Raw genomic sequence first — 27,741 nt, 5'->3', positions numbered from 1 at the left:
TCTTGAAGTTACATCTAACAGTTACACTGTATGGCTGCAAAAATTTATTTTATGCTATCAGTATCTTCTTGCTACACTATTCAGATTATATGCTCATAACTGGGTATCACACAAACCCTCTACTTGCAACTCTGTAATGATAACCAGCCTAAGTCTAGGAAGGACTGACCAGGCCCTAACCCAACATGATCCAAATAAAATTGTAATTAACAGCTCTTTCACTCTGATCAGCATCTGTCTCTTCATCTTAATTTTCCTTTGGGAAACTACCTTCTTTTACTCTATGCTATCTTAGTAGTACTGTCAAAGTCCCTGAAGCCATGGGATAGGTACATGATACTAACCAGGATAAAGAAACTGGTAGGAATTTGATTCATGAGCATAACTATATAAGATAGAAAATAGAGAAGCTGAGATATTTTGATGGCAGGGCTCTAAAAGGATTGTCTCTCACTCAGTTTCTGTAACCTACATTCCTAAGGTTATCCTGGTTTTCATCCTTCCTAAGGCTGCTGGTCATTTTTCTTTAGATTTGATAAGCTCCCCTTTGTCCCACTGATAAATTTTGTTTTGCTTAGGATAGCCCAAATGAGTTTCTCCTGTTTGCAAGCAAAGCCTACCTGATCCATTCATTAATGTCATTGCCACCTGTTTCCTTAAATTGGAAATCTGTAGCTTTTAACACCTTAATATGCTTACTGTGGATTATACAAGAGGTTTTTTGTGTGTAAGTGTGCCTCTATATAAAGTTTTTAAAACAAAACACTCACTAACATTTGTCTCAAGAGTTTTTGACCAACCCTAAGTTAACTTCCAATTTCTTTTCATCCTAAAAATGGTACAGTATTTTTGTGAGTGAAATAATACATTTCTGCCAACATAATACTGATCAAAAAACACTTTAATACATTGGCTTTAGTTTCCACCCTTTCCAATTTATTCTAAATAAAAACCAAATGTTAAACACAAATAAGATTAGTCTTCCCAACTTTAGTATGTATGAATAAAAATGGCAATTTTTATATAAACTACTTAGTTCTAAAAGAGAAATCATATCAGCCAGAAAACATTTTAGCCAATCCCTCCCTATTCATAGTAACACAAAACAGCTTTCCAAGGAAAACTGACCAGTGAGGCAGTTATGTTTGCGCTCTTGGCTATAAAGAATTAAATTCAAAATGCATTTACTCTTCTAATGAAAGATAACCTAGTCTCAGGAATAGTGTAAGCACTGTTATGGTAGTCTAACTCTTAAATGAAAACATGAGCTGAGATACAGTTTACTGTAATAACTTAGCTAAGCAACCTTTGAAAATTAGCCGAGGATCAAAGTATTCACATAAGTTTAAGATCTAATCTTAGGATGAAAGGTAACACAGATCCTTAACCTACTTTAAAAAGAACACTGAAATTAAACCTTTCGATCACAGCCATTCAAAACTTTAATTCAGAATGTTTCTTAAATATCAAATTTCTCTTCACAGACGCTATGTCCATTTTCTTCATAATCTTCTCTTGTTACTACCATATCTTCAAAATCATCATTCTCTGATATCAATTTTCCACCTTCCCAGGCATAAGTAATAGGGCTAAAAATAAAGTTAAAATAAATGAACCCAGATGATTTTACAGAACTGAAATGCAGAAAACATTCATTAGTAGCTAAAACGTGGCTATCTCTACCCAACCTGATTTAACAGAAAACAAAGTGTAAAAATAAAGCATACGCTTCATAGGAATAAGGCAAACTATTAAAGAAAAGAACCTTGGTCACTAGTACAACTAAGTGGTTTCTTTCTTTTTTTTTTTTTTTAACTTGTACCCTGAATTTATGGACCCTCTCTAAAAAAACAAGATTATAAGCAAAAGATCAAAAATGCATAAAAGTTTGAAAAACACTGTCATAACTGAATCTAAATTCTGTATGTGGCAAAGATATGTCACCTCACTAATTTGCACAGCAACCCATGAAACAACATATTATAACATTTTACAGATTTGGAAAATGAGGCTCAGAGAGGTTTTCAGTGCTTTCAGTGCTTTTGCTGCTATGCTTTCTTCTAATAAATGAAACATTTAGGAAACACAGCGCATGATACACAGTTACATGGTAGGACAAAGACATTAAGTAAAATTGGGACATATAAAACATCCAGTTTGGTTTGTGAGTTCAAGCCCAGCGTCAGGCTCTGTGCTGACAGCTCAGAGCCTAGAGCCTGCTTCAGATTCTGTGTCTCCCTCTCTCTGCCCAATCTCCTCCACCCTCCCTCCCACTTGTTCTCTGTCTCTCTCTGTCTGTCAAAAATGAATAAACATTTAAAAAAAATTAAATAAATAAATAAATAAATAAATAAATAAAACATCCAGTTTGGTTTTATTTCTAACCAAGGTTATATACCTTATGTTATGACTCAATTCTGTTTCTAATGTTCCTCTCCCCCAATTCAGTTTAAAATCTGAAAAATGGTGAAAAGCTAATAAATGTTTTCCTTATTGTATTCCATACATGTAACATTTATATATGTATATGTAAAACAGATATGCAATCAAGACTTGATGAATAAAAGAATGAAAACTCTTTCTGTGGATCCCTTGGCATGTAATGTGTGATGACTTCCATTTAATATGCAGGATAAAAAGCATGTGGGGCAAACAAAACAAAACAAAATAAAAGTGTGGGAAATAAAGAGACATGGTGGAAAAAATAATAATAAAATAAATAAACAGGATGAAAATCCAGTATGCAAAGTATATGGACATTATGCTGATAATCATTACAATATCCAGCAATTGTTTACTCTTTAATCTGATAGCGATAAATTAAGTGAGCAGACAAGGGCCTTCTAGTAACTGCTATTGATTTAGAAAAATTCTATTTTCCTTTAAAACAAGACTCTAAAATTAAGCCTGGGTGGCTCAGTTGGCTAAGTATCCAACTTCGGCTCAGGTCATGATCTCACAGTTCATGAGTTTGAGCCCTGTGTCAGGCTCTGTGCTGACAGCCCATTTCTGATTCTGTGTCTCCCTCTCTGCTCCTCCCCTGCTCACACTCTGTCTCTATTTGTCTCTCAAAAAATAAACATTAAAAAAAACTTTTTTTAAATTAAGAGTCAGGTATATGGGGTCTTATTTCTAACTCTGCCACTTAAGACTGGGAGAGTGGGGAGAGGGCGTTATTTAGACATATATTTGGTAAGAGACATGTATTTGCTCCTGACTCAAGATAAAGAGAACTAGGTTTTAGCCTGGCCACTGCTATTAACTTACTGTAAAGCCTCTGCCAAATCACGAGCCCTTATTTCTTTATTTACAAACTAAAAACATTGAACAGGAGGACTTATAAGCCTTTTTTTTAATGTTTTTTATTTTTGAGATAAAGAGATGGAGTGGGGAAAGGGCAGAGAAAAAGGGGGACAGAGGATCCAAAGTGGCCTCTGCAGAGAGCCACAGCAGAGAGCCTGATGTGGGGCTCAAACTCACGAACCACAATATCATGAACTGAGCTGAAGTCGGACGCTCAACTGGTGCCATCCAGGCACCCCTATAAGCTTTCTTAAGGTTCTAAAATTATACCTTATTTTTTTTCTCCACAAAAGTGTAATGATACCTGTTTTTCTCATAAAACGGGATAGTGGGTAGATATAAAAGATTTCTGAATCAAAAAAAAAAAAAAAATGACCATTGTGGCATGTCGGTGACTCCAGTCGGTTAAGTCTCCAACTTCTGATTTCAGCTCAGGTCATGACTTCCCAGTATGTGAGTTCCAACCCTTCATTGGGCTCCACACTGACCATGTGCTGACAGTACAGAGCCTGCCTGGGGTTCTTTGTCTCTTCCTCTCTCTCTGCCCCTCTTGCATGCTCTATCTCAAAATAAACTTTAAAAAAAAAAAAGGCTACTTAAACATAAAAGTTTACTAAAATACAGGTATCCCATTTTTCAAAAGTTTGCATTATGCCACTTCACTTTTACAAGAGACTACATTAGTACCTCTTTTTGCTAACTGAAAAGGATTTTTGCTTTTCCAAATAAAGGCAAAAAGCAAAACAGCATTCATTTTGCAGCGAGCCATTACAGAGGCGGCACACACCTAAGCAGCAAGAGTGGCACCACTAAGCCTCTCCCCAGGAGCTACACGCGTCATCTCAGCATTGAGCTGCTATAGCTGTGAACTGCGTCCGTGAGCATCTATGCATTACCTCCATTTATTTTGCATATCCGTTAGCAAGATGTGTCCTAAGGTATCAGAAAAGCCTAAGAGAAATTATTCTTTGGGTCTGCAAATGCTCAAAATTTTTCTATATAAGTTAATAGTAATTGCTTCTTCATTTTAGACCATTTGACTTACAAAAGGTTTCAAAGGAATGTTCTACTTTTGGATAGCAGGGGAAACCATTTTTAACAATGGTTTCCAAAACAACTTACAAATTGACATAATTTATCTTCATGGTTAGTTCTTACATTTCTATTATTCTTGATAGAAACTGTCAAGAAATGACACATCTTAGATAAAAAAATCAGATTATAACCTGATTGCTTTGCCGGTAAAAATCTCTTAGGAATGAGGATTGATTTACTATATGGATACTATCTTATATTAATTGAGCACCCATTATGTACCAACCCTTATGGCTGGCACTTTACATACTTCATCCCATTTAGTCCACTGAAATGTCAGGTTTATTAATTCAATTTTTGAGAAAGGGAAAATGAGGATTCCAAAAGTGAAATAAACCTGCCAGAACCAGGCTTAAACTCAAGTCTGCCTATTGACCATTTTACCTACAAAATGACTTCCATGTTTTATCTATCAGCCAACACTTACTTTTCAGGCAGCACAACTGAAACATCATAATCTGTTGGAGTGAGACATCGAACTTCTGAGTAAACCCGATCTCTAAATCCCGGGAAAAGGGAATTTCCTCCTGTCAAAACAATGTTCTTAAAAAAATGCGGCTGCATTTCTTTAAGAGGGGGGGAAAAAAAAGAAGAAGAAAAAAAGGCATCAGAAAATCTGTTTACTTATCTTTCTGGAAAGACGAATATGAGGGTTTAAGTAAAAGCCATCAGTTATAGTAACTGGTTTGGAAACTATATACTTTTTTAATAACCATAAGAATTATTTATGAGATTTCATAATGAGGTTAAAATTTACAGAAATTGACACATCAAACAGAATGAAATATGACCTCACAGATCTTTAAAAGAAAGGCTAAGGTGAAGGAGTTGAACTACTAACTACTTGTTACATACACATATAAGCTACACATAAATGGGTAACATTCTAGAAGCAGACAGTTGATAATTATACTTCTTCCCTAAAATGGAGGAGGTCTTTCCGTAAGTTGAGATTGTAAGCTAGTGTAAGGCTAACATGGAGGGCCTTCAAGACATTTTAACTTGGAAGCCCAAATTTCCATGTTATCTCATTGAGACAGACATAATTATTTACATTTGATAGTGAAAAATACCCATAATCCATAATATAAAGCATCTTTTGTTCTACACTCATTGAAGTTACATACTGGCAAACATTAAGTGCCACATTGTTAGCTGGTATTAAAAGTCTACTAATCATCATGGGGAAATCTATGAGGAGTCAATTAATAAATACCAGCCACCATACCCAAAGCTTCTGTTCACAAACAGGGGCGGAGTTCCCTTATATTGACACTGAGCCTCATGACATTAAAGCAGTATGGTATAAAATACTGTATACCAATAACTGCAACCTTGTATAAAATGTGAAATTAATGAGACAACACAGAAACAGTTGTGAAATAATTATACTACGGTGATAGCATTATGTGATTTTCTTCTCTCTTTTTTTTAAATGGGAGGAAAGGACATTGCAAGTGCTAGATTTGTTCCAATCTAGGAAGACACTTGGAAGATATAAAAGTACTCTCTAAAACTCTAGAAAATTATGTAGGTGAAGCTTGCTTCAGGAGAACTCACACATCACTGAAAAGCACCATACTTCAGCTTCATTAAAGTTAACTTCCTGTAGGGATGCCTGGGTGGCTCAGTAGGTTAAGCATCTGACTCTTGATTTCAGCTCAGGTTATTATCTCACAGCTCGTGAGTTCGAGTCCCATGCTGTGCTCTGCACTGACAGCGTGGAGCTTTCTTGGGATTCTCTCACTACCTCTCTCTCTGCCTCCGCCCCCGCTCTCTCTCTAATAAATAAATAAACACTAAAAAAAGTTAACTTCCTGTATATTATTGCAAATAAAACTAGAAGAATCCAATCCCATCAATAGCTAGAAACTATAGCTTTGTTAAATTATAAATTTTGATTCTCTGTAAATAAATATGAGTTAAATTAAAACTTTTTTAAAATGGACATGGCAACTTAATAGTCATGGAGAGATTAATTTCTTCAAGGTTTTTTTTTTTTTTAATGTTTATTTACTTTTGAGAGAGAGAGACAGAGTGCAAGTGGGGGAGGGACAGAGAGCAAAGGAGATGCAGAATCTAAAGCAGGCTCCAGGCTCTGAGCTGTCAGCATGGAACCTGATGCAGGGCTCAGACCCACGGACCAGACCGTGAGATCATGACCTGAGCCAAAGTCGGTCACTTAACCAACTGAGCCATTTGCCCAAAATTACTTAGAAAGCTCAGATGATTTCTCTATGGCTCACAGAGCTTACGATTTTTTTAGAAATATCATTACGTCTCAATACTTTAATTATTCATGTACCTTCAGGTAAGTTCTGAATTGAATAGACAATAGCTTCTGGAATACCCATTTCTTGAATGCCTATATCAGAAGGATTAAAGAGTATTTCTGGAACAGCAAATCTCTCATTGGCCAGACGAAGAATTTGTTCCCCAGATTTATATTTTCCACTTAACACCATCTCTTCCCTTGGCTTAAAGAAAAATAAGATAAAAAAGTTTAAGCTACATTTTCTAGTTCTTATGACTAATAACATTTAGTAACATGCTATTTTAACATATTAATCATATTCTCAGAAGTTTCAGGATTCTCAAAAGTTAGAAAAATGTGGCCTTCTCTGTTGCCTAATCTACACGAAGAAATAATTGCTGACTCTACTGTAGTTGTTCCCCAAAAGATGATCTGGCTAAATTATTCCACACATTTTAAAACAGAAAGAAAGAAAAGGAGAAAAGAGGAGAGGGGACCTTATTTCCTACCTATAATAATAGACCAATTTCAGTTTCTAGAGAACAAAGAAGATACTCTAAAAAACATTTACTAAGTCTAGAGGTGCCTGGGTGGCTCAGTCAGTTGAGTGTTGGACTCTTGATTTTGGCTCAGGTCATCATCTCATGGTTAACGGGATCAAGCTCCGCATCAGTCTCTGCACTGATGGCATGGAGCCTGCTTGGGATTCTCTCTCTCCCTCTTTCTCTGCCGCTCCCTCACTTATGCTGTTTCTGTCAAAATAAATAAACATTTGAAAAAACATTTTCTGGAGCGTCTTGGGTGGCTCAGTCGGTTGGGAGTCCGACTTCAGCTCAGGCCATGATCTCATGGTTCATGGGTTCGAGCCCCATGTCAGGCTCTGTGCTGACAGCTTGGAGCCTAGAACCTGCTTCAGATTCTGTGTCTCCCTCTTTCTCTGCTCCTCCCCCACTTGTTCTCTCTCTCTCTCTCTCAAAAATAAATAAACACTTAAAAAAAATTTTTTAAACCATTTACTGTCTTATGTTTCTATCACTACCTACCTTGACTCTCTTTTATTTATTTATTTATTTATTTATTTATTTATTTATTTATTTATTTATTTTTAAGTAAGCTCTATGCTCAACATGACATTTGAACTCAGGACCCTGAGATCGAGTTGTATGTTCTACCAACTGAGCCAGCAAGGAGCCTCTACTCTCCTATTTCACATGTTTATTGGACCTTGTGGCTCTGTTCAGTAGGATTTCTCCTTTCCCTTGTATAAAAAAAATTAAATATTTAAATTTATTTATTCAATCTTCAAAAATAAGTTTTGAAATCCATGGACTTTATCAATGAAATTTTCTTGTTATTTACTGCTGAGATGTGTTCCTGAAGAGACTAGAAAAAACTAATCTTTTTTTTTTTTTTTTTTTTTTTAAATAATCTTCTACCACATTCTATACCATTAAAATAGTGGTCCTTTCCAATTTTACTAGGAATCATCAGCTTGGGCATCTGGGTGGCACAGTTGGTTAAGCATATGATTTTGGCTCAGGTCATGATCTCAAAGTTCATGAGTTTGAGCCCTGTTGACAGCTCGGAGCCCGGAGCCTGCTTCAGATTCTGTGTCTCCTCTCTCTCTGCCCCTCTCCTTCTCTTTCTCTCCCTCTCTCTCAAAAAATAAACATTAAAAAAAATTTTTTTTTAATATCATCAGTTCTTCTAGATTCAGTTATAGACATTCATTTGCAATTATATATGCAACTTTCCTTCTGGAACAGAGTATAACCCAATCCTTTATATAAGTATAAAATACGTCAAATATATAAAAATATTAATAATTACTAAAGACTAGGGGACCTGGGTGGCTCAGTTGGTTAAGCATCTGACTTTGGCTCGGGTCATGACCTCCTGGTTCATGAGTTTGAGCCCCGCAACAGGCTCTGTGCTGACAGCTCAGAGCCTGGAGCCTGCTTCGGATTCTGTATCTCTCTCACTCTCTGTCCTTCCCCTACTCGTGCTCTGTCTCTTTCTTTCTCAAAACTAAATAAACATTAAAAAAATTACTAAAGACTAATGTATTTAAAGAACATTATACATCCTTTAATATAATCAGTACATACAATATATTCCTTCCACTACATTGCCTCTCTTAACCTGGATATAATTCTAAATTCTATCATTGGAAATTCCAAGCTAAAAACATTATTCTTAAATAAGAATATCCAAAATTACGTAATTTTCATAATACTCTAGGTAGAACAAGGAAAACTGCAAACCACTTTTAACCCAATAAACAACTATTACAGTAGCAAAAGAAAAAAGTGTTATTCCTTCATAGTATTCTTCCTTCTCAGGCAGAAATAAAAAATATTTCCTATAAATTTATTAACTTATAAATTCACTTAAAAGTGATACTGGCTTGGGTTTAAAGGATATAACTCATTTTTTCAACACTCAAAATAATCTGGAACGGATGTAAACTTGGGAGAAATTCAAGTGACAAAACATTAGAGATTATGTAGTCCATTACCAAGATTTTACAAAAGAGGATCATGTGACTATCCCAGGATCAAATATCTAAACTAGGGGAAAGAGCCAGAACTAGATAGCCTTGTTGACTGTTGGCTCTAAAGCCATTGATCATTAATACGTAATCTGGAACTACAAGTAGTTTCTGTTTTAAGAGTACAACTCCAAAAAGATTTTTTAGGACATAGACAAATGAAGGAATTTAGAAGAGTTGCTATTTTAGTCAATGTAGGCCATGATTACCACACAGTCTCATAAATTTTGTTCTGATATTGTAAAAGAAATGATCAGTTTAAATTACAATGGCTCTGCACAAGGTGTTACCATAATCATTATGAACCTGATTTTCTCAACTTAAGTCCATTTTACCCTATTAGGCATCCTCTTTCTGATAAGAAAATTGCAATTTGTATCAGTTGTAATCAGTAAAAATATCACAGAGCCTATTACTGTTATTGTTACTATCATTAAGTACTAGAAAATGGAGGTTGTACCTTTTTCCAAGCACTCAAAAATACTCTTTTTTTCTTTATTTTTTCTTTATTTTTTATTTTAAAAAAAATTTTTTTTATGTTGATTCATTTTTGAAAGACGAGACACAGCACAAGCAGGGGTGGGGCAGAGAGAGAGGGGGACACAAAATCTGAAACGGGCTCCAGGCTCTGAGCTGTCAGCACAGAGCCCGACACAGGGCTCAAACTCACAAACCGCGAGATCATGACCTGGGCCGAAGTCGGATGCTCAACTGACTGAGCCACCCAGGCACCCCTCTTTTTTTTTTTTTTCTTGTAGAGAGAGAAAGCATGAGAGCACGAGCAGGCAGAGGGGCAGAGAAACAGGGAATCCCAAGCAGGCTTGATGCCCAGTGTGGAGCCAGGTGTGGGGCTCGATCACACAACGCTGGGATCATGACCTGAGCTTAAGTCAGGAGTCAGACATTAAACAGGCTGAGCCACCCCAGCACCCCTAAATATATTCTTGAATAGTTTTAACAATACTCTGAGTATAAGGGTTCTCAAATAATTATAATTTTTTCATTTCATGTAGTTATTATTTTTCTAATTTCATAAACATATATAAAAGCAAATAAATAAAAAATTAAAAAATATAAACATATATCAGCTCTCATCAAAGTTGTTACATATCAGGCAACAATGAAGTTAACCAAGTACTAGAATCAATACACTTTAGAATTAATTCTAACACATACGAAATAAAATTGTTTCTAAATCTTCAAATTATTGGAGTGCCTAGTGGTTAAATAAAAAAAATAAAAAATAAATCTTAAAATTATTAAGAGATACATATACATAATTTTTTTGTTTGTATTTTGTTATTTTTAGGTCTTTTTTTCCAAATATGCACATGATTTAACATGTACAGGTCGCCTCTGAACATCAGTTTGAACTGCATGGGTTCACTTATATGCAGATTTTTTTTACAGTACGTTACTGTAAATGTATTTTCTCTTCTTTATGATTTTCTTAATAACTTTTTCTTTTTTCTAGCTTACTTTATTATAAGAATGTAGTATATAATGCATACAGCATACAATATGTGTTAATCAACTTTATGTTATCAGTAAGGCTTCTAGTCATCAGTAGGCTAGTAGTAGTTAAGTTTTTTGGGGGAAAGGGGACGGGTCAAGGTATACGCAGATTTCAACTGCATGGGGGCAGGGGGGTGTCAGCTGTTCAAGGGTCAACTATATTGTGAATAAATTACAAATTTTAACATTGACAAAGTAAAGATTAAACCATTATTTTTGAAGTAAAAATTCAATGTAACACTCTATCATCTAGCAAAAGTTGAGGCCAACTGACTCTGTCTACTCAATTGATATTAAAGTCCACAAGTTAAGAAGGAGTCTATACTGAGTTAATTAAGCTTAGCCTATGACCAGATATTGTTCACAAAACCAAAGGCCAATAAAAGAGCTGCAGGGATGCCTGGGTGGCTCAGTCAGTTAAGCATCTGACTCTTGATTTTCGCTCAGGTCATGATCTCATGGTTCCTGAGTTCAAGCCCCACATCGGACTCCTTGCTGAGAGTGCAGAGCCTGCTTGGGATTCTCTCTCTCTCTCCTTCTCCCTCTGCCCCTCCCCTGTGCTCACTCTCTCTCTCTCAAAATAAATAAACATAAAAAAAAAAAAGAGCTGCAAACAATATTATGTACCTTCTGCCTTTTTTCTCCAAAGACAATGAGTAAAACAATGGTCAATTCAAGGAATAACATCTCTATTGGCTAACTATATAAGATGCAGGTTTGAGTAAACAGGGCTTAAAATCTGGCAAGGAGAAAATCGGTGGCATTTAGCAGATAATGTCTAGTAAACTGATAGGGTGTCATTTGCAGGGCAGGAGAGAATACATTTAAAAAAAGAAAAAAATTTATAGACTTAGTTGATGGTACAATTATCTGGAAGAGATTTTTGTAAGGTTAAGTTATCAAACTTAAACACTAAGCATTTCCAGGGACAGGAACTAAGAACATGGATATAGATTATTTTTCAAGTGCCCTGGGTGATTCCAACAATCAGTCAGGATTGGAGAAATTGGGAATCACTGAGTCTTTACTCAGGGTCCATACCTGCAGAAATATAGATGACTTTACTACCATTAACTCTACAAAGTGCTTTAAATTATCCGTAAGGTGCTTTATATAACTGGAGTATTTTAATGAGTAATAATATATGAAGATGGTGTTGTCTATATATTTGCAGTTTTCATTGTCTCGTAAATAAAGTACAACTTGGGCTTCCAGTTCATGAACAAACAACTTGATCTCATAATTTGTTCCAACACCCACTTCTAAAAGCCAACCTACGACCTTCCACAAGGATCTGTTTCTAAGAACATTACAGGATGACCTCAATTTTATGAGGCTTTGGGTAGCCTTCTCAGAATTCTGACTTGTATTTCACTTCAATAGTATGGTTAAAAAAAAAAAAAAAAAAATATATATATATATATATATATATAATTTTAGACATATAAAAAAGTATAAATAATTAAAAGAAGTATAAAACCCATGTATTCATGAATTAGTTTGATACAACTTTATACATTATCACTCCCCCCTTTTTTTAAATTTTTTTTTAAGTTTATTCATTTATAGAGAGACAGAACGAGCAGGGGAGGGGAAGAGAGGAGACCCTAAGCAGGTTATGCACTGTCAGCGCAGAGCCCAATGTGGGGCTCAAACTCACGAACTGCAGGTCATGACCTGAGCCAAAACCAAGAGTCAGAGGCTTAACCGACTGAGCCACCCAGGAGCCGCCCTCCCCCACCCCCTGTCTTTTAAATTTTTTTTTTTTCAACGTTTATTTATTTTTGGGACAGAGAGAGACAGAGCATGAACGGGGGAGGGGCAGAGAGAGAGGGAGACACAGAATCGGAAACAGGCTCCAGGCTCTGAGCCATCAGCCCAGAGCCCAACGCGGGGCTCGAACCCACGGACCGCGAGATCGTGACCTGGCCAAAGTCGGCCACTTAACCGACTGCGCCACCCAGGCGCCCCAAAGACATCATGTTTTAGACAGAAACATGTTTGTGAGATTTATCCATGATTATCATGTAGCTCTATTTCATTTTCACTATTGCTTATTTTATGAACATGTCAAAATTTATTTATTCTCCTCCATTAGCGGATATTTGGGCTTTTCCCTATCTTTCACTCTTTTAAAGTATACTGCAGTGAATGATACCATAAATGTTTCCTTGTAGAAATACGCTTACATTTCTGACCAAAGATTTTTAACTTCCCAACAGTCTTCCATCAAGCCAGCTAAAAGGGCAAACTTCACATTTACCCAAACATAGAACTGATAGTTTACCTGAACAGATCAAAGATAAGGAGAAATTATTTTGACATCCAAGATAAACTGCTGCTCAACACTTTGAAAGTGCACTGGATTTTGCCCTTTTCCACTACAATCTGATCATATCAGACCAAACAAGTAAAATTCAGTCATGTCTGCTATGTCAATAATTTTCACAACTGGAAAACAACCAAGCTCTAACTGGATTTAAACTAATTCTTAAGAAAATAGAAAAGGGTTAACCGTAATATAGGTAATGATCCTATCTATCTCCAGATTTGTCCCTTGTGCTATCATTCAGCTGATAGTCCTTTTTCTAAATAACTTTAATGAGATATTTATTAATCACTTATACACTTGTGCCTGGAGAAAAAGCCACCAGGAAAGCAGTTATCAACAATTCTGTAAGACTCTACCAAACCCAACTAGATTTTTTCAAATCTGCCTGAGGTGGTCACTTCAAGAAATGTCATTGAGGATTTTTTAAATTACCTTACAAAAGCCCTTTTTAATTGTACTGAAGTCAGGCAAAACATAGTCTATCATTACTGTATTTTCTTCTCCTTTCAACCTGGAAAACGAAATAGAGATACGTGAAATAATTAACTATGTATAAAATTACCCAAGAATCAACTTTATGATTCTTAGATTACTATTATACATACTTTGCAATATCCATATCTCTGTAAAAATCCTGAGACACATAGCATACATCTTCTTTCACTTGATTAATCACATGCGTTTCATCCATAACATGTAGCTGCCTAAATGGAAATAAAAACAGTAAAATTTGAAATGGAAAAATGTAAGTCTAATTTATAATTACCATTTAAAATATTTTTTCTGGGACGCCTGGGTGGCTCAGTTGGTTAAGCGTCCAACTTCAGCTCCGGTCTCAAACTCTCGGTTTGTGAGTTTGAGCCATGCATCAGACTTTGTGCAACAGCTTGGAGCCTGGAGACGGCTTTGGATTCTGTGTCTCCCTCTCTCTCTGAGCCTCCCCTGCTTATGCTCTGTCTCTCTCTCTCAAAAATAAATAAAGATTAAAAAAATTTTTTTTGATAAAAAAATAAAATATTTTTTCTGGAATTAAATCTTTGGGTAATTGATTTTTTTAATATTAAATTTCTGAATGTGTAAGATATTTTCAACTTTATGGAATAATTATACTTCAGTTGTATATAATCTCCACATTACCCCTCTGAGGGCACATATCAGTCCAGTTTGCACAAAGAAATTGCAAATGAAGGCTTTAAGTATGGTAAGGCTTATCCAATTAGAGAGCAAACCTTTTCCTCTAACCATTCTGAATAGAATCTTGCTAAAATGACTTAACTCTTTGCACTTTCTTTTCTGATTATAGCAGTATTGTGGGTTAGCACACAGTACCTGGCACATAGTAGATGCCTAATAAATATCTGATGAGTGAATCCAAGAAAACACAGGCTGAATGAAGAAAACAAAGATGCTTTAAAAACCAAAACTGAAGACAACACAAACAAATGGAAAGATATTCCATGCTCATGGCTTAGAACAATAAATGTTATTAAAATGCCCACACTACCCAAAGCAATCTACAAATTCAATGTAATCTCTATCAAAATACCAAAGTATCTTTCAGAGAACCAGGACAAATAATCCTAAAATTTGTATGGAACAACAAAAGACACCAAAAAGCCAAAGCAATCTTGAAAAAGAACAAAGCTGGGTGGTATCATAATCCCAGACTTCAAGATATGTAAGAAGATAAACTACAAAGTTATAGTAATAAGAACAGCATGGTACTGGCAGAAAAACAGCCACATAGATCAATGGAAGAACATCGAGCCCAGAAATAAACCCATGTTTATATGGTCAATTAATCTACAACAAAGGAAGCAAGGATATATAATGGGGGAAAGATAGTCTCTTCATTTGGTGTTGGGAACACTGGAGAGATACATGCAAAAGAATGAACCTGGGCGACTTTCTTACTCTATACACAAAAACAAACTCAAAATAGATTAAAGACCTAAATGTGAGATCTGAAACCATAAAACTCCTTAAAGAAAACAAGCAGTAATATTTTGGACACTGGCTTCAGCAACATTTTTCTAGATATGTCTCCTCAGGCCAAGGAAACAAGTGAAACAAAAACTATTGGGAGTACACCAATATAAAAATCTTTCACACAGTGAAAGGAACCATTAACAAAATGAAAAGACAACCTACTGAATGGGAGAAGATATTTATAAATGATATATCTGAAATGATATATCTGATAAGGGATTAATATCCAAAATATATAAAGATATTTTATAGCTCAACACCAAAATGAACAAAGAAACAAACAAACAAATAATCTGATTAAAAATGGGAAGAGGACCTGGATAGACATTTTACCAAAGACAACATGCAGAGGCCACGAGACACGTGAAAAGACACTCAACATCACTCTCATCAGGGAGATGCAAATCAAAACCACAGTGAGATATCACCTCACACCTGTCAAAATGGCTAGTATCAAAAAGACAAAAAATAACAGGTGTTGGCAACAATATAGAAAAAGAAAAACTCTCAAGCGTTATTGGTGGGAATGTAAATTTGTACAGCCACTGTGGAAAATAGCATGGAGTCCTCAAAAAATTAAGAATAGAGGGGTACCTGGTTGGCTCAGTTGGTTAAGCGTCTGGCTTGGGTTCAGGTCATGATCTCAGTTTGTGAGTTCGAGCCCCACATTAGGCTCTCTGCTGTCAGCCCAGAGCCCACTTTGGATCCTCTGTCTCCCTCTCTGTCCCTCCCTCACTCTCTCTCGCTCTCAAAAATAAACCTTTTTTTTTACAGTTAAAAACAGAAATATCATGATCCACTAATTTACCCAAAGAAAACAAAAAGCCTAATTTGAAAAAATATATGCACCCCTTTTTTTGAAGCATTATTTATAATAGACAAAATATGGTAGCAACTTTAGTGCCAATTGATAAATGGATAAAGAAAATGTGATGTACACCCACACCCACACACTGAAATACTAAGCTGTCATAAAAAAGAATGAGATCTTGCCATTTGTGACAACATGGATAAACTTAGATGATTTTATGCTAAATGAAATAAGTCAGATAAAGACAAATCATACATGATTTCACTTCTTTGTGTAATCTAAAGAACAAAACAAACAAAGCAAAAACTGACCTGTTAATACAGAGAACTGGTAGTTGCCAAAGGGGAGAAGGTGGAGGGATGGGCAAAATAGGTGAAGAGGTGTAGGAGGTACAGGCTTCCAGTTATGGGATAAGTCACGGACATGAAAGGTACAGCATAGAGAATATAGTCAACGGTAGTGGTGACAGATGGTAGTTACACTTATAGTAAGACAACACAGAGTTGTCAAATTACTATGTTGTACACCTGAAATCAATGTAACGTGTGAACTATGCTTCAATTAAAAAAATGCAAAAGAAAGAACAAAAATGTGAAGTTATTTCCTTTGAATATTTTTCTCTACACATATATACTACATTTACTTTTTTAGACTAAACATCATCTCACATTTTCTTATGCTATCATTCTTTAAAAATATGGTTATTTATGGTCCCATGATATTTATTAGAGCGATATATGAATATGTACTTATTAGCATTCCTAGTGTTGGAAGTTTAGGTCAGAGAAGAAAGATACTTGTGTGTGTATAAACATGGACTTTGGTTTTGTTGTTGTTTTTTTTAAATAGGCTCTATGGCCAACTTGGGGCTTGAACTCATGACCCCAAGATCAAAAGTTGCATGCTCTACTGACTGAGCCAGCCAGGCACCCCAGACACTTTGGTTGAATCACAACTTAGCAACCAAGCTACTTGACCTCTCTGGGACTCAATCTCTTCAACTCAAAAGGGGTCATGATAATAAGATCACCGACAACACATCTGTGAGAAGTAAATGATTCTAATTATACATAAGTATTTAGCATAATCCTTATACTTAATAAGTAAAAAACATTATTATTGCTTCCTTTTGCTTTTTGTTACCTTCATATACACCATGTTTTACCTTAAGACTCACTATTGCACCAATGAAAAGAAAAGATGGTAATTAAACTATGACAATTCTAAGTTCTATCAACAGCTGGAAGATCTGTCCCAACTAGAGATGTGGAAAAAGTATACCTCAAAATCGAAGCACTACAGGTATTTTATCTATATCTCAGATTATCTCATTATTTATTCACACTCTAGAACACAGAATTTGAAATACTGTTAGTATCTTGGTATATTGCCAAACTGTTTACCAGAAAAGATATTTCAAGTTAGGCTCTGATCAGCAGCTCTACTAGGAAGTACCATGAAAAAGAGGAACACTAGGGGTGCCGGGGTGGCTCAGTCGGTTAAGCATCTGACTTCAGCTCAGGTTGTGATCTTACAGCTCACGAGTTCGAGCCCTGCATCGGGCTTGTACTGACAGCTCAGAGCCTGGAGTCTGCTTCAGATTCTATGTCTCCCTCTCTCTCTGACCCTCCCCTGCTCGCACTCTGTCCCTCTCTCTCAAAAATAAACATTAAAAATTTTTTTTTCGAAAAGAAACAGAGGAACTCTTATTGTTAACCCATATATCCCAACCTCCTAAATAAATGCTCAATAAATATTTTAACTGAATCTGTAGTTACTACAGATGTTTAACATTTTTTTATGTCTGAGAATTATCCATTTATATATTGTGACTGTATGTAACTCTAATGATTGTGCTACTGAACATTTGTTTTCTGAGAATCATCTAGTAACCATTTCATACCAAGGTAATGCTTTTTTTATGGATCAATAAGAGCCCTTAATATATTAAAGATAACAATTTGGTGTCACATTTATTCCAAATTTCTCAGGTTTATGTTTGTATTTGTTTTCTTTACAAATGCTTGAAATTAGTGGTTTTCCAGACTAGAAGGGGACAAAGAGGGATGAGAATGCTGGTAATATTCTCCTTGAACTGTGTTCTGGTTACCTGGGTATATTGTTTTTAAAAATTCATTGGATTATACATTCCAGGCTTGTAAACTTTACTCTTTTAATTAAATATTTTCTTGTTGTGGTTTTATTTTTATATTTATGTCTTGAATCCATTTGAACTTTAGAATACGAAGCAAAGGAAAATTTTTCTCCAAACAGCCAACTTTCCCTGTATCCTTTCTTAATCAACCTCCTCTTCAATGGTTTCTGATGCTTTCTTTTTTTTTCTTTTTTTTTTTTTTTAATTTTTTTTAACGTTTATTTATTTCTGAGACAGTGAGAGACAGAGAATGAACAGGGGAGGGTCAGAGAGAGGGAGACACAGAATCCGAAACAGGTTCCAGGCTCTGAGCTGTCAGCACAGAGCCCGACGCGGGGCTCGAACTCACGGACCATGAGATCATGACCTGAGCCGAAGTCGGCTGCTTAACCAACTGAGCCACCCAGGCGCCCCCCTGATGCTTTCTTTAGTATACCTTACTTTTTTTTTTTTTTTTTTTAACACATGTTTGATTCAGAATTAACTGTTTGGTCTCACTGGTCTATCATTTAATTCTCATTCAAGTATCACTTTAATTATTACAATTTTAAAATGCTTCATCATCTAGAGAAAGTCTCCTTTCACCATTATTGTTTCTCATAACTGTTTATTTTTTACTTTTTTTTTTTTACATGTATTTATTTTTGAGAGCCAGAGTGCAAGCAGGGAAGGGACAGAGAGAAGGAGACACAGAATCCGAAGCAGGCTCCAGGCTCTGAGCTGTCAGCACAGAGCCCTAAGTGGGGCTTGAACCCACAAACCGTGAGATCATGACCTGAGCTGAAGTCCAACGCTCAACCAACTGAGCCACTGAGGCTCATAACTGTTTCTAAGTATTTTTGCCACCTTGTTCTTTTCAAGCTGAACATCAACAGCCTTCCTTTTTAAAATATATGAATTTTTTCCACTCAGCATGCAGAAATGATTAAGTGCACAGGCTCTGGACTCAGACTGGGTTTTAAATTTTTTTTTTTTAATTTTTTTTCAACGTTTATTTATTTTTGGGACAGAGAGAGACAGAGCATGAACGGGGGAGGGGCAGAGAGAGAGGGAGACACAGAATCGGAAACAGGTTCCAGGCTCTGAGCCATCAGCCCAGAGCCCGACGTGGGGCTCGAACTCACGGACCGCGAGATCGTGACCTGGCTGAAGTCAGACGCTTAACCGACTGCGCCACCCAGGCGCCCCATAAATTTTTTTTTTTTAACGTTTTATTTATTTTTGAGACAGAGAGAGACAGAGCATGAACGGGGGAGGGACAGAGAGAGAGGGAGACACAGAATCGGAAGCAGGCTGCAGGCTCTGAGCCATCAGCCCAGAGCCCGACGCGGGGCTCGAACTCACGGACCGCGAGATCGTGACCTGAGCTGAAGTCAGCCGCTTAACTGACTGAGCCACCCAGGTGCCCCCATACTGTCTGGGTTTTGATTAACATCTTCATCTGCCTGAACTTTCTCTGCCTTTCCAATTTGCTGCTTCTAATCTGATGGGATAGAGGAACTAAATATCCAAACCTTTTGAAACTGAGCCCAATTCTGTTTGGTTCTACAGTGAATAATATTCACATAATCTTAACACTGTAAATGCTACTTATGAGCCTTCCACTTTTAGAATTAATATATAAACAAGGCAAGAAGAGTTAACTATAGTAAACAGTAATATGTAAATGTTATCTCAGTAATTAAGAAGAAGTGGTATAGTATTATGTTTAATGAAAAAAGTGACTCTATGAAGGTTACATACTATAGGATTCTGTTTCTTGAAACAACAAAACCAAAGAAATGGAAAACAAATTAGAGATTGCCAGGGGAGAGGGACACGGTGGGAAAGCAAATATAAAGGATTAGCAGCACAAAGGAGTTCCTTCGGAGCGATGGAATAGTTCTGTATCTTGACTGTGGTGGTGTTCACATGACTCTATACATGGGATAAAGTTGCATGGAAATACACACACATGAATGCATGTAAAAAATGTTGAACACCTAACATTACCTGTAGTCTGGGTAACAATATTATACCAGTGTCAATGTCATCATTTTTATATTGTAATAGTTATATAAGATGTTACTAAGGGTACACAGAGCTCAATGTACTATTCTACAACTTCCTGGGTCTGTAATTATTTAAAAATAAAAAATTTTTTACAAATGTACTAGAGGGGCGCCTGGGTGGCTCAGTCGGTTGAGCCTCCGACTTCAGCTCAGGTCATGGTCTCGCAGGTTGAGTGGGTTTGGGCCACACGATGGGCTCTGTGCTGGCAGCTTGGAGACTGGAGCCTGCTTCAGATTCTGTGTCTCCCTCTCTCTCTGACCCTCCCTGCTTGTGCTCTGTCTCTCAAAGATAAATAAACATTTAAAAAAATTTAAAAAACAACAAATGTACTAGAGCCACGAGGGATGGCTAAGGGGGTGTGGGTTTCTTTTGGGGGTAATGAAAACATTCTAAAAATGTTCTAATATACTACAACCCATTGAAAATGTACCCTTTAAATGGGTGAACTGTATGGGATGTGAATTATCTCTCAATAAAATTGTTTAAAAAACTGGGGCGCCTGGGTGGCTCAGTCGGTTAAGCGTCTGACTTCGGCCCAGGTCATGATCTCACATGAGTTCGTGTGTGAGTTCAAGCCCCACATCAGGCTCTGTGCTGACAGCCTGGAGCCTGGAGCCTGCTTCAGATTCTGTATCTCCCTCTCTCTCTCTCTCTCTCTCTCTCTCTGCCCCTCCCCAGCTGATGCTCGCACTCTGTCTCTGTCAAAAATAAATAAACTTAAAAAAAATTTTTTTTAAATAAAAAAAATTGTTTAAAAAACTAATGGTACATCTGACAGAATAAAGAAGGAAAATGTGGGAGGAAAGGTAGAAGGAAATGCAGATTCACTTATTTTCTCATATGACATAGAGGAGAACTGAGAGAAAGTGACAGTGTCATACAAGCCAAAGTTAATGTAGCAAGAAATTGAGATTTAAGAATCCTACTTACAAAACAAAACAAAAAAATCCCACTTACATTTTTAAACAAAATAAAATATAAAATAATAGCATAAATAAAATTTAGGAGCAGGAGAAGAGTTGGATGTGGCTAAGTACACTAATTCCTCATCTTTTAACGATGGGCAGTCAACTAATACTGGTTAATCCACAAACAGAAATATCAATATATTACTAAGGCTCATAGAGACTAAAAATATAAAAAATACAGTTTAAAGATGATACTTTGTGTGGAATGGAACGGACATGAGAGACAGGGAAGGTAGAGATTTATTTTCCTTTGAAACTCTTATTCCCTTAAATGCATTTTTAATTTGTTTTATAATGTATAACATTTATAGTTTTTATAACATTTATAATTTTAAAATATTATAAACATATTAAACTCCCTAGAGTTTGGAGATACCCAAACTATGGTGGACATTAGCATTTTATATGCTAGAAAGCTTTTCTTTCTTCTCTTTCTTTCTTACTTTCTTCCTTTTTTTTTTTTTAGTGAGCTCTACATCCAATGTGGAGCTTGAACTCCCAACCTAGAGATCAAGAGTTGTATGCTTCATCGACTGAGCCAGCCAGGCACCCTACTAGAAAGCTTTTCAAGTTGAACATCATTTGTATTTATATTATATGATACAGTTTTTAAAGCAATAGTATACAACTGTTACCTGAAGTTACAACTAATGGTTAAAGAATTACTTTATTATGTTTTTAAAAATAATTTTAAATTACTTTAAAAAGTTCATCACCAGCAGCCAACCCACCCAAGGATTCAAGCTAAGTATTACCTGTAAGATATAATCTCCTTTAGATGATTGGTTAGGAGTTTTCCTCCCACATTTATCCTAAAAAGGGAGAATGCAAATTTGGTTCAGTTTATCACACCTTTCATTCAGTTTTATCCTATGAAAGACATGAAAATTAAGTACAACTCACCGAATAATTGCTTCTTTTTTCTTTTTACTTCTACAGTAAGGAACTATATGTGTAAAGGAATATCCACTATCTACAATGATACAGCATAATTCGGAAGGATTATCTCGAAAATACCTATGTGCACTGAGAGCACCAGCTATTAAAAAAAAGATAAAAAAAACTGCATTAAATAAAAGTATAATTAATTTAAAGCAATAAAGAAAGGTAACAAATTAAGGCAAGCACAAAAACAAAAACTTTCTTTTATTTCTATATGCTAGTTTAAAACAACATCCACATGGGGCACCTGGGTGGCTCAGTCGGTTAAGCATCTGCCTTCGGCTCAGGTCATGATATCACGGTTCATAAGCTCAAGCCCTGCATCAGGCACTGTGATGCCAGCTCAGAGCCTGAAGTCTGCTTTGGATTCTGTGTCTCCATCTGTCTCTGCCCCTCCCCCACTCCCTTGTGTGTGTGTGTGTGTGTGTGTGTGTGTGTGTGCGCGCGCGCACTCTCTCTCTCAAAAGTAAATAAACATTAAAAAAAATTTTAAAGATTGTGCTCTTAACCATCGTAGTATAGTATCGCTCATATAGACTCAACACCTGCAAGTTAAATATTTCAATACTTTCATTGTACAGTCCTGTAATGTAATTCTAGCTTTTAACAAACTTACTTCTAGATGGTATTTTCAGATTGTTTTTCTTCATATTGTCAGGCTAAGTAAGCTATTAACATTATTTCAATGAATGATAATAATAACAAACACATCAGTGACAGAAAAGATAACTACCACAGAAACAATAATCTTTTAGAAATTAAAAATATGTGGCTAGTGGAATCCCTAGCTGGCTTACTCAGTAGAGCATGGAACGCCTAACCTAGGGGTTGTGAGTCTGAACCCCACATTGGGCATAGAGATTACTTAAAAAACATATACATGTTGGGGAGCCTGCCTGGCTCAGTCAGTTAAGCCTCTGACTCTTGATTTTGGCTCAGGTCATAATCTCAAGGTTTGTGGGATCAAGCCCCACATCGGGGCTGTCAGCGCTGAGCCTGTTTGGGATTCTCTCTCCCTCTCTCTCTGCCCCTCCCCTGCTCACATGCGTGCACACTCTTTCTCTCTCAAAATAAATAAATAAACTTAAAAAAAAATGTTGCGGGGCTCCTGGGTGGCTCAGTCGGGTGAGCATCCAACTTCGGCTCAGGTCATGATCTCACAGTCTGTGAGTTCAAGCCCCACGTTGGGTTCTGTGCTGACAGCTCAGAACCTGGAGCCTGCTTCGAATTCTGTCTCCCTCTCTCTCTGCCCCTCCCCCGCTCATGCTCTGTCTCTCTGTCAAAAATAAATAAACATTAAAAAAAAATTTTTTTTAAATATGTTGCTAGTAACTTCACTGGGGAGAAAATATTGTACTAGTAAAAAGATGAAGTAAAATAAGTCTGACTAGATAATCTCTAAGAGTCCATCTAATTTTTAAATCCCATATTTTATTTCCTCCAAATCTAAAAGAATGTCACCCAGTATTCTTGGATTTTGAATGTTCCTCTTTATTCATTCCATATTTCTGTAACTTAATTGCAATCAAAATTTTAACTCACCATTTACTCTTAAGACTGCTTGGAACTGATACTCTTCAAATAGGATTTCATTCATTGATTCTTGAATTGAAGTGAAGTTAAAATATGGTTCTGTGATAATAATATTGGTATCTAAAAAATCAACCTATGAGAGAAAAAAATCCCAGAAGTTTTATAACTTTGTAGTTATAAATACTTGTTTTACATATATAAACAAATGTATTAAATCCTCAAAATAATCATAGAAAACAAGCCTTATTACTATCTCCATTTAATCAGAGGGCAATCTGAGGTACAGAAGAGTTGAATAAGTTACCAAGCTTCATGGAACTAGTGAGGGACATAGCTAGGGTTTGAACCCAGAAAATTTGGTCACAAAATTCATGCACTTTATTATTTAATTTTAACTCTCTTAATGGTAGCATTAATAAAATGGAACTGTCAAATTGCTTGAAGATCACTATGTAAAAGTAATGAACAGTATAATTACAAGCATTAGGGATGTTATTTTGTTTTCAAAGTTAAAAGACCAGAAGCTTTAGGATATTTAATGTTTAGATAATTCTCTACCACACTCTTCAGAAGCATTAAAAACTGAATATTCACTCACTATTCCTAAAGTTACACTATAGATATTAAAAGCACAAAACTCTCACATAATATTCACAATTCAGATGTGGACAAAAATATTTTACTGTGAAAACAAAAATGAGATAGTGAATTGATCTAATAGTAGACATGTGAAGTGAAATTTTAATCTTGAGTTTCACAGACCATCTCTTAACCTCCAATTCCACTTCAAAATGGAAATTCTATTCACTTGCACTTATTTTATTTTTAAAAAATCAAAGCTAATAACAGTATATGAAGTGACTTAAATATATACTAGAAATATGTTTAAAAGTTAAAGCTAGGCACCTCAATTCTCTTCAACTCCAATCCTTGACTTACGGTCTAGAATTAGTCCTTGACCTTTCCTCTCTATTCATACTGCCTCATCTTTCACCTGAAATCATGCCACTGCCTTCCCAATGCCCTTTCTGCCTCCATTCTTTTCTCCTTCTGATCTGTCTTCCGTACTGCTAGCAAAATCTGATCATCCTCCCCAAATGTATTACTCACCACAGAAGTCTTCTCTTCCATGGCTTGACAATGCGTATGAAATAATGTCCATACATTTGCAATCTTACCCCCTTCACCCCATCTTATAGTGTGTGCTGGTAAATGTTCAATAACCAGATTTCCGGAAAAAAAGAAAGCGCCCTGATTTGTAGAGCTTACCACAGTTATAAATATGGCCACAAAGACCGATTTCAAGCTATCCTGAAGTCACCAAACACTGAACACAGTTAGGAAGAGATGCACGTAATCAGTTCTCATGAGCCAGTATGAGGAACTTCAGCACAGGACTATTCAGTAAAAACTCTGACTCTATTCACCTTCATACCATGCACTCTCCCCCTGTAGATTTTAGCATAAATAATCTCAAGCATGTATTACTTTTCAGATACATGTATATTGTCACAGTATGCATAATCTTAAAAGTTAAAAATATGATTGTTATATACAATGAACATGTACAATAAGATTTATTTATGTCATATTAATGAGTGAACTAGCTTCATATCCTATCTTATTGGTTCTTTTATTAACATTAGTTAATACATCTTTGATGCTGTAACTTTTCATTTGAATAAGACATGGAAATAGAAATTTGAATACATACTCCAATTTGTTACCTGATACATTTCTTTTCCAAAAAGGTAATCCCAAACTTGTCTTTGAACATCCCAATTCACCAAGTAGCCCTAAAAAAATTCTTGTATAAATTATCACAAATATTTGAACATTTAAAAATAACATTAATATATTATAAACCATTAATTTCTCTTTATGGTTACCTCCAAACCAATTATAATGGCATGTTTTTCTCCTTTTAAATATTCTAAAATTTACAAATTAACAACAAGCAAACATCAAAGATTCAAAAGACATATCAGTATATGGAGATGCCACTCCATTCTTACTTTTATTTTAATGTGTTCATCTCATTTAACTTTAACATAAACAAGTAAAATTCAGTACCCACAATCAGCAACTAAGCCATGGTCATTTATTGCTAACAAGACAAGTTAATTTCAATTTTTGGATAATAAGACCTTATATAAATTTTGAATAACTTTTCTCTGAGATCTAAAAGTATTTCCATACATACTAAATCTTAATTATACATTTAAAAATTGTTTTTAAATTTAGGTTTAGATTGCTAGAAATTACATATAATTGAATTACCTTCTGAAAAGGAAGAATATAAAAGAGTCCAGAAGGGTCCTTTATTTCATCTATCTGGTTGGCAGTAAAAGTTTTAAGACGTGCCGTTTTTGACCTGAACTGACAGTTAGGAATTACCCTATTAACAAAGAAACAAATAATATAATTATTCCCTAAATACTTCCTAAAAATGCAATTACTTAACCACCCCACTGCAGGCAAAAAATATCCACAGTGTTTCTCATTCTGTCTACAAATAATTTAAAAAGAAATTTTTTTTAAGTTCTAATACATACCACATTCTACACTGGACCCTTTATCTTTCTCGAGTACTCTTTAAGAAACTCTTCTAGAAAGAAAGAAAGAAAGAAAGAAAGAAAGAAAGAAAGAAAGAAAGAAAGAAAGAAAGAGAAAGAAAGAAAGAAAGAAAGAAAGAAAGAAAGAAAGAAAGAAAGAAAGAAAGAAAAAAAGAGAAATTCTTCTAAGTGGGTGCTGATCCTGCCACCACATAGATGACAGTCAGGGCTCAAGTAAAGTCATTCTGGCTTTAATGTGGAAATCTTAATACCACTCGGGTAAAAGATTTACAGGTTCAAAGTTCTAGCTATTAAAATTAAGTCACTAGGAAGTCAAAGATTTTCAATTAGCAAGATGTTATAAGGTACAGAAGTAGGAGTAGTTTTAAATATGGTTGCTGCCCACCATAAGCTTACAATCTTGTTAGGAAGACAAACTAGAGTCATATCAACCATACACAGGTGTACACATGTATGTGTGTGTGGAGAAAGAGGGGAACAGAGAGAGAGAGAGAGGGAATTGGGACAATTCTATGTCCCAATAGTATTGGGACAATACTATGTTGTCACTTTTCTATATGTTTAAATATTCTTTGAGGACATGATTTTTTAAAACTGCATTGTTATCAATCTTATGGTTGTATTATAATTGTAGTCAATTTTCTATTCTTTATTATTTAGCTTGCTTTCTTTTTTTTAACTACATACACAATGTCTAAAATATAGAGCATGCTGTATTTACTCTTATCAAACGCTTCCTATTTATTCCTTAGGTAACTGATAGCATAATTGCTGTGTCAAAGGATAAAAACAATCATACACATTGCAAAACATTTTCCAGACGACTGTTATCAATTTATATTCCTATGCGGTCTGATTGTCCTCTTTAAAAAAGAAAGGAAAGGAGAAAGGGGGGGAAATCCTCTGTAAACATGATATATTCTACATATATAACATAAATATTTTGATTGCCATTGTAGTAATTCTGTTAAATCGACTCTATCAACCAGGTCAGCCATTGAGCACTACGAAGGACTTAGGCACAAAGCCTTCAATGTTTCCAATTATTAAGGCCATTGTTTTTAAACTTTTTGGGGGTCACAGAACCCATCGAGAATCCGATAAAAGCCATAATTGCGTCCTCAAGAGTATGCATACACACAAATGTCCACGATTCCTGAGGGTTCATGAATTTTGTGTATGCACCCCTCCTTCAGGAACCGCTTCTCTAGAAGCCTATTTTCCTGAGCTATTTCCTGTTATGAAAGGAAACACATGTCCCACTTCCGGGGACGCGTAGCCTAAATTAACGCCAAAATCCCAGTTCAAAGCATCCCAGTCTCCCAACTCCAACCAGAGCATCCCTCTGGCTCAGGTTAGGGCCACGTAGGGGCATTTGCAATTTACTGTGATCCCAAAATGAAGCATAGCATGTGAAACCATTAAGGGTCTGTCTTGTCCTAAGGAGCGAGAGAACACTTACGACACATTTTCATGGCTGTAACCGATTTTGGCATTATAGGCTCCGTTATCCAGCACTAGGGTTGTCATCTTAACGTGAACCAAACTGCACTCGCTTTCCCCTTCTGACACTTCCGTTCACTCTTTTTCCGGTACTCTATGGTTTGCATGGGCAGAGCGTAAGCGCGCTTCCGGTCTCCCTTAGCAACTGAGGACGCCGGAAGT

General features: G+C 35.9%; 1 protein-coding gene across 1 annotated transcript; it reads right to left on the bottom strand.

Annotated features, from left to right (window-relative positions):
- Window positions 1–883: 883 nt before the first annotated feature.
- Window positions 884–27,672, bottom strand: ACTR6 (actin related protein 6). The gene is made up of 11 exons (XM_045466367.1): window positions 27,539–27,672; window positions 25,781–25,898; window positions 25,228–25,296; window positions 23,510–23,633; window positions 21,929–22,064; window positions 21,781–21,837; window positions 13,656–13,754; window positions 13,483–13,561; window positions 6,704–6,875; window positions 4,826–4,964; window positions 884–1,589 (listed from the first exon to the last, which is right to left on the bottom strand). Exons 1-11 carry the CDS (start codon window positions 27,604–27,606, stop codon window positions 1,460–1,462), a joined length of 1,191 nt encoding a protein of 396 aa, XP_045322323.1. The 5' UTR covers window positions 27,607–27,672; the 3' UTR covers window positions 884–1,459.
- Between the last annotated feature and the right edge of the window lie 69 nt (window positions 27,673–27,741).

The sequence above is a fragment of the Leopardus geoffroyi genome, chromosome B4 (genome assembly GCF_018350155.1).
Source record: "Leopardus geoffroyi isolate Oge1 chromosome B4, O.geoffroyi_Oge1_pat1.0, whole genome shotgun sequence".
Lineage (NCBI taxonomy): Eukaryota > Metazoa > Chordata > Mammalia > Carnivora > Felidae > Leopardus > Leopardus geoffroyi.
This window is presented reverse-complemented; position numbering and strand designations above follow the sequence as displayed.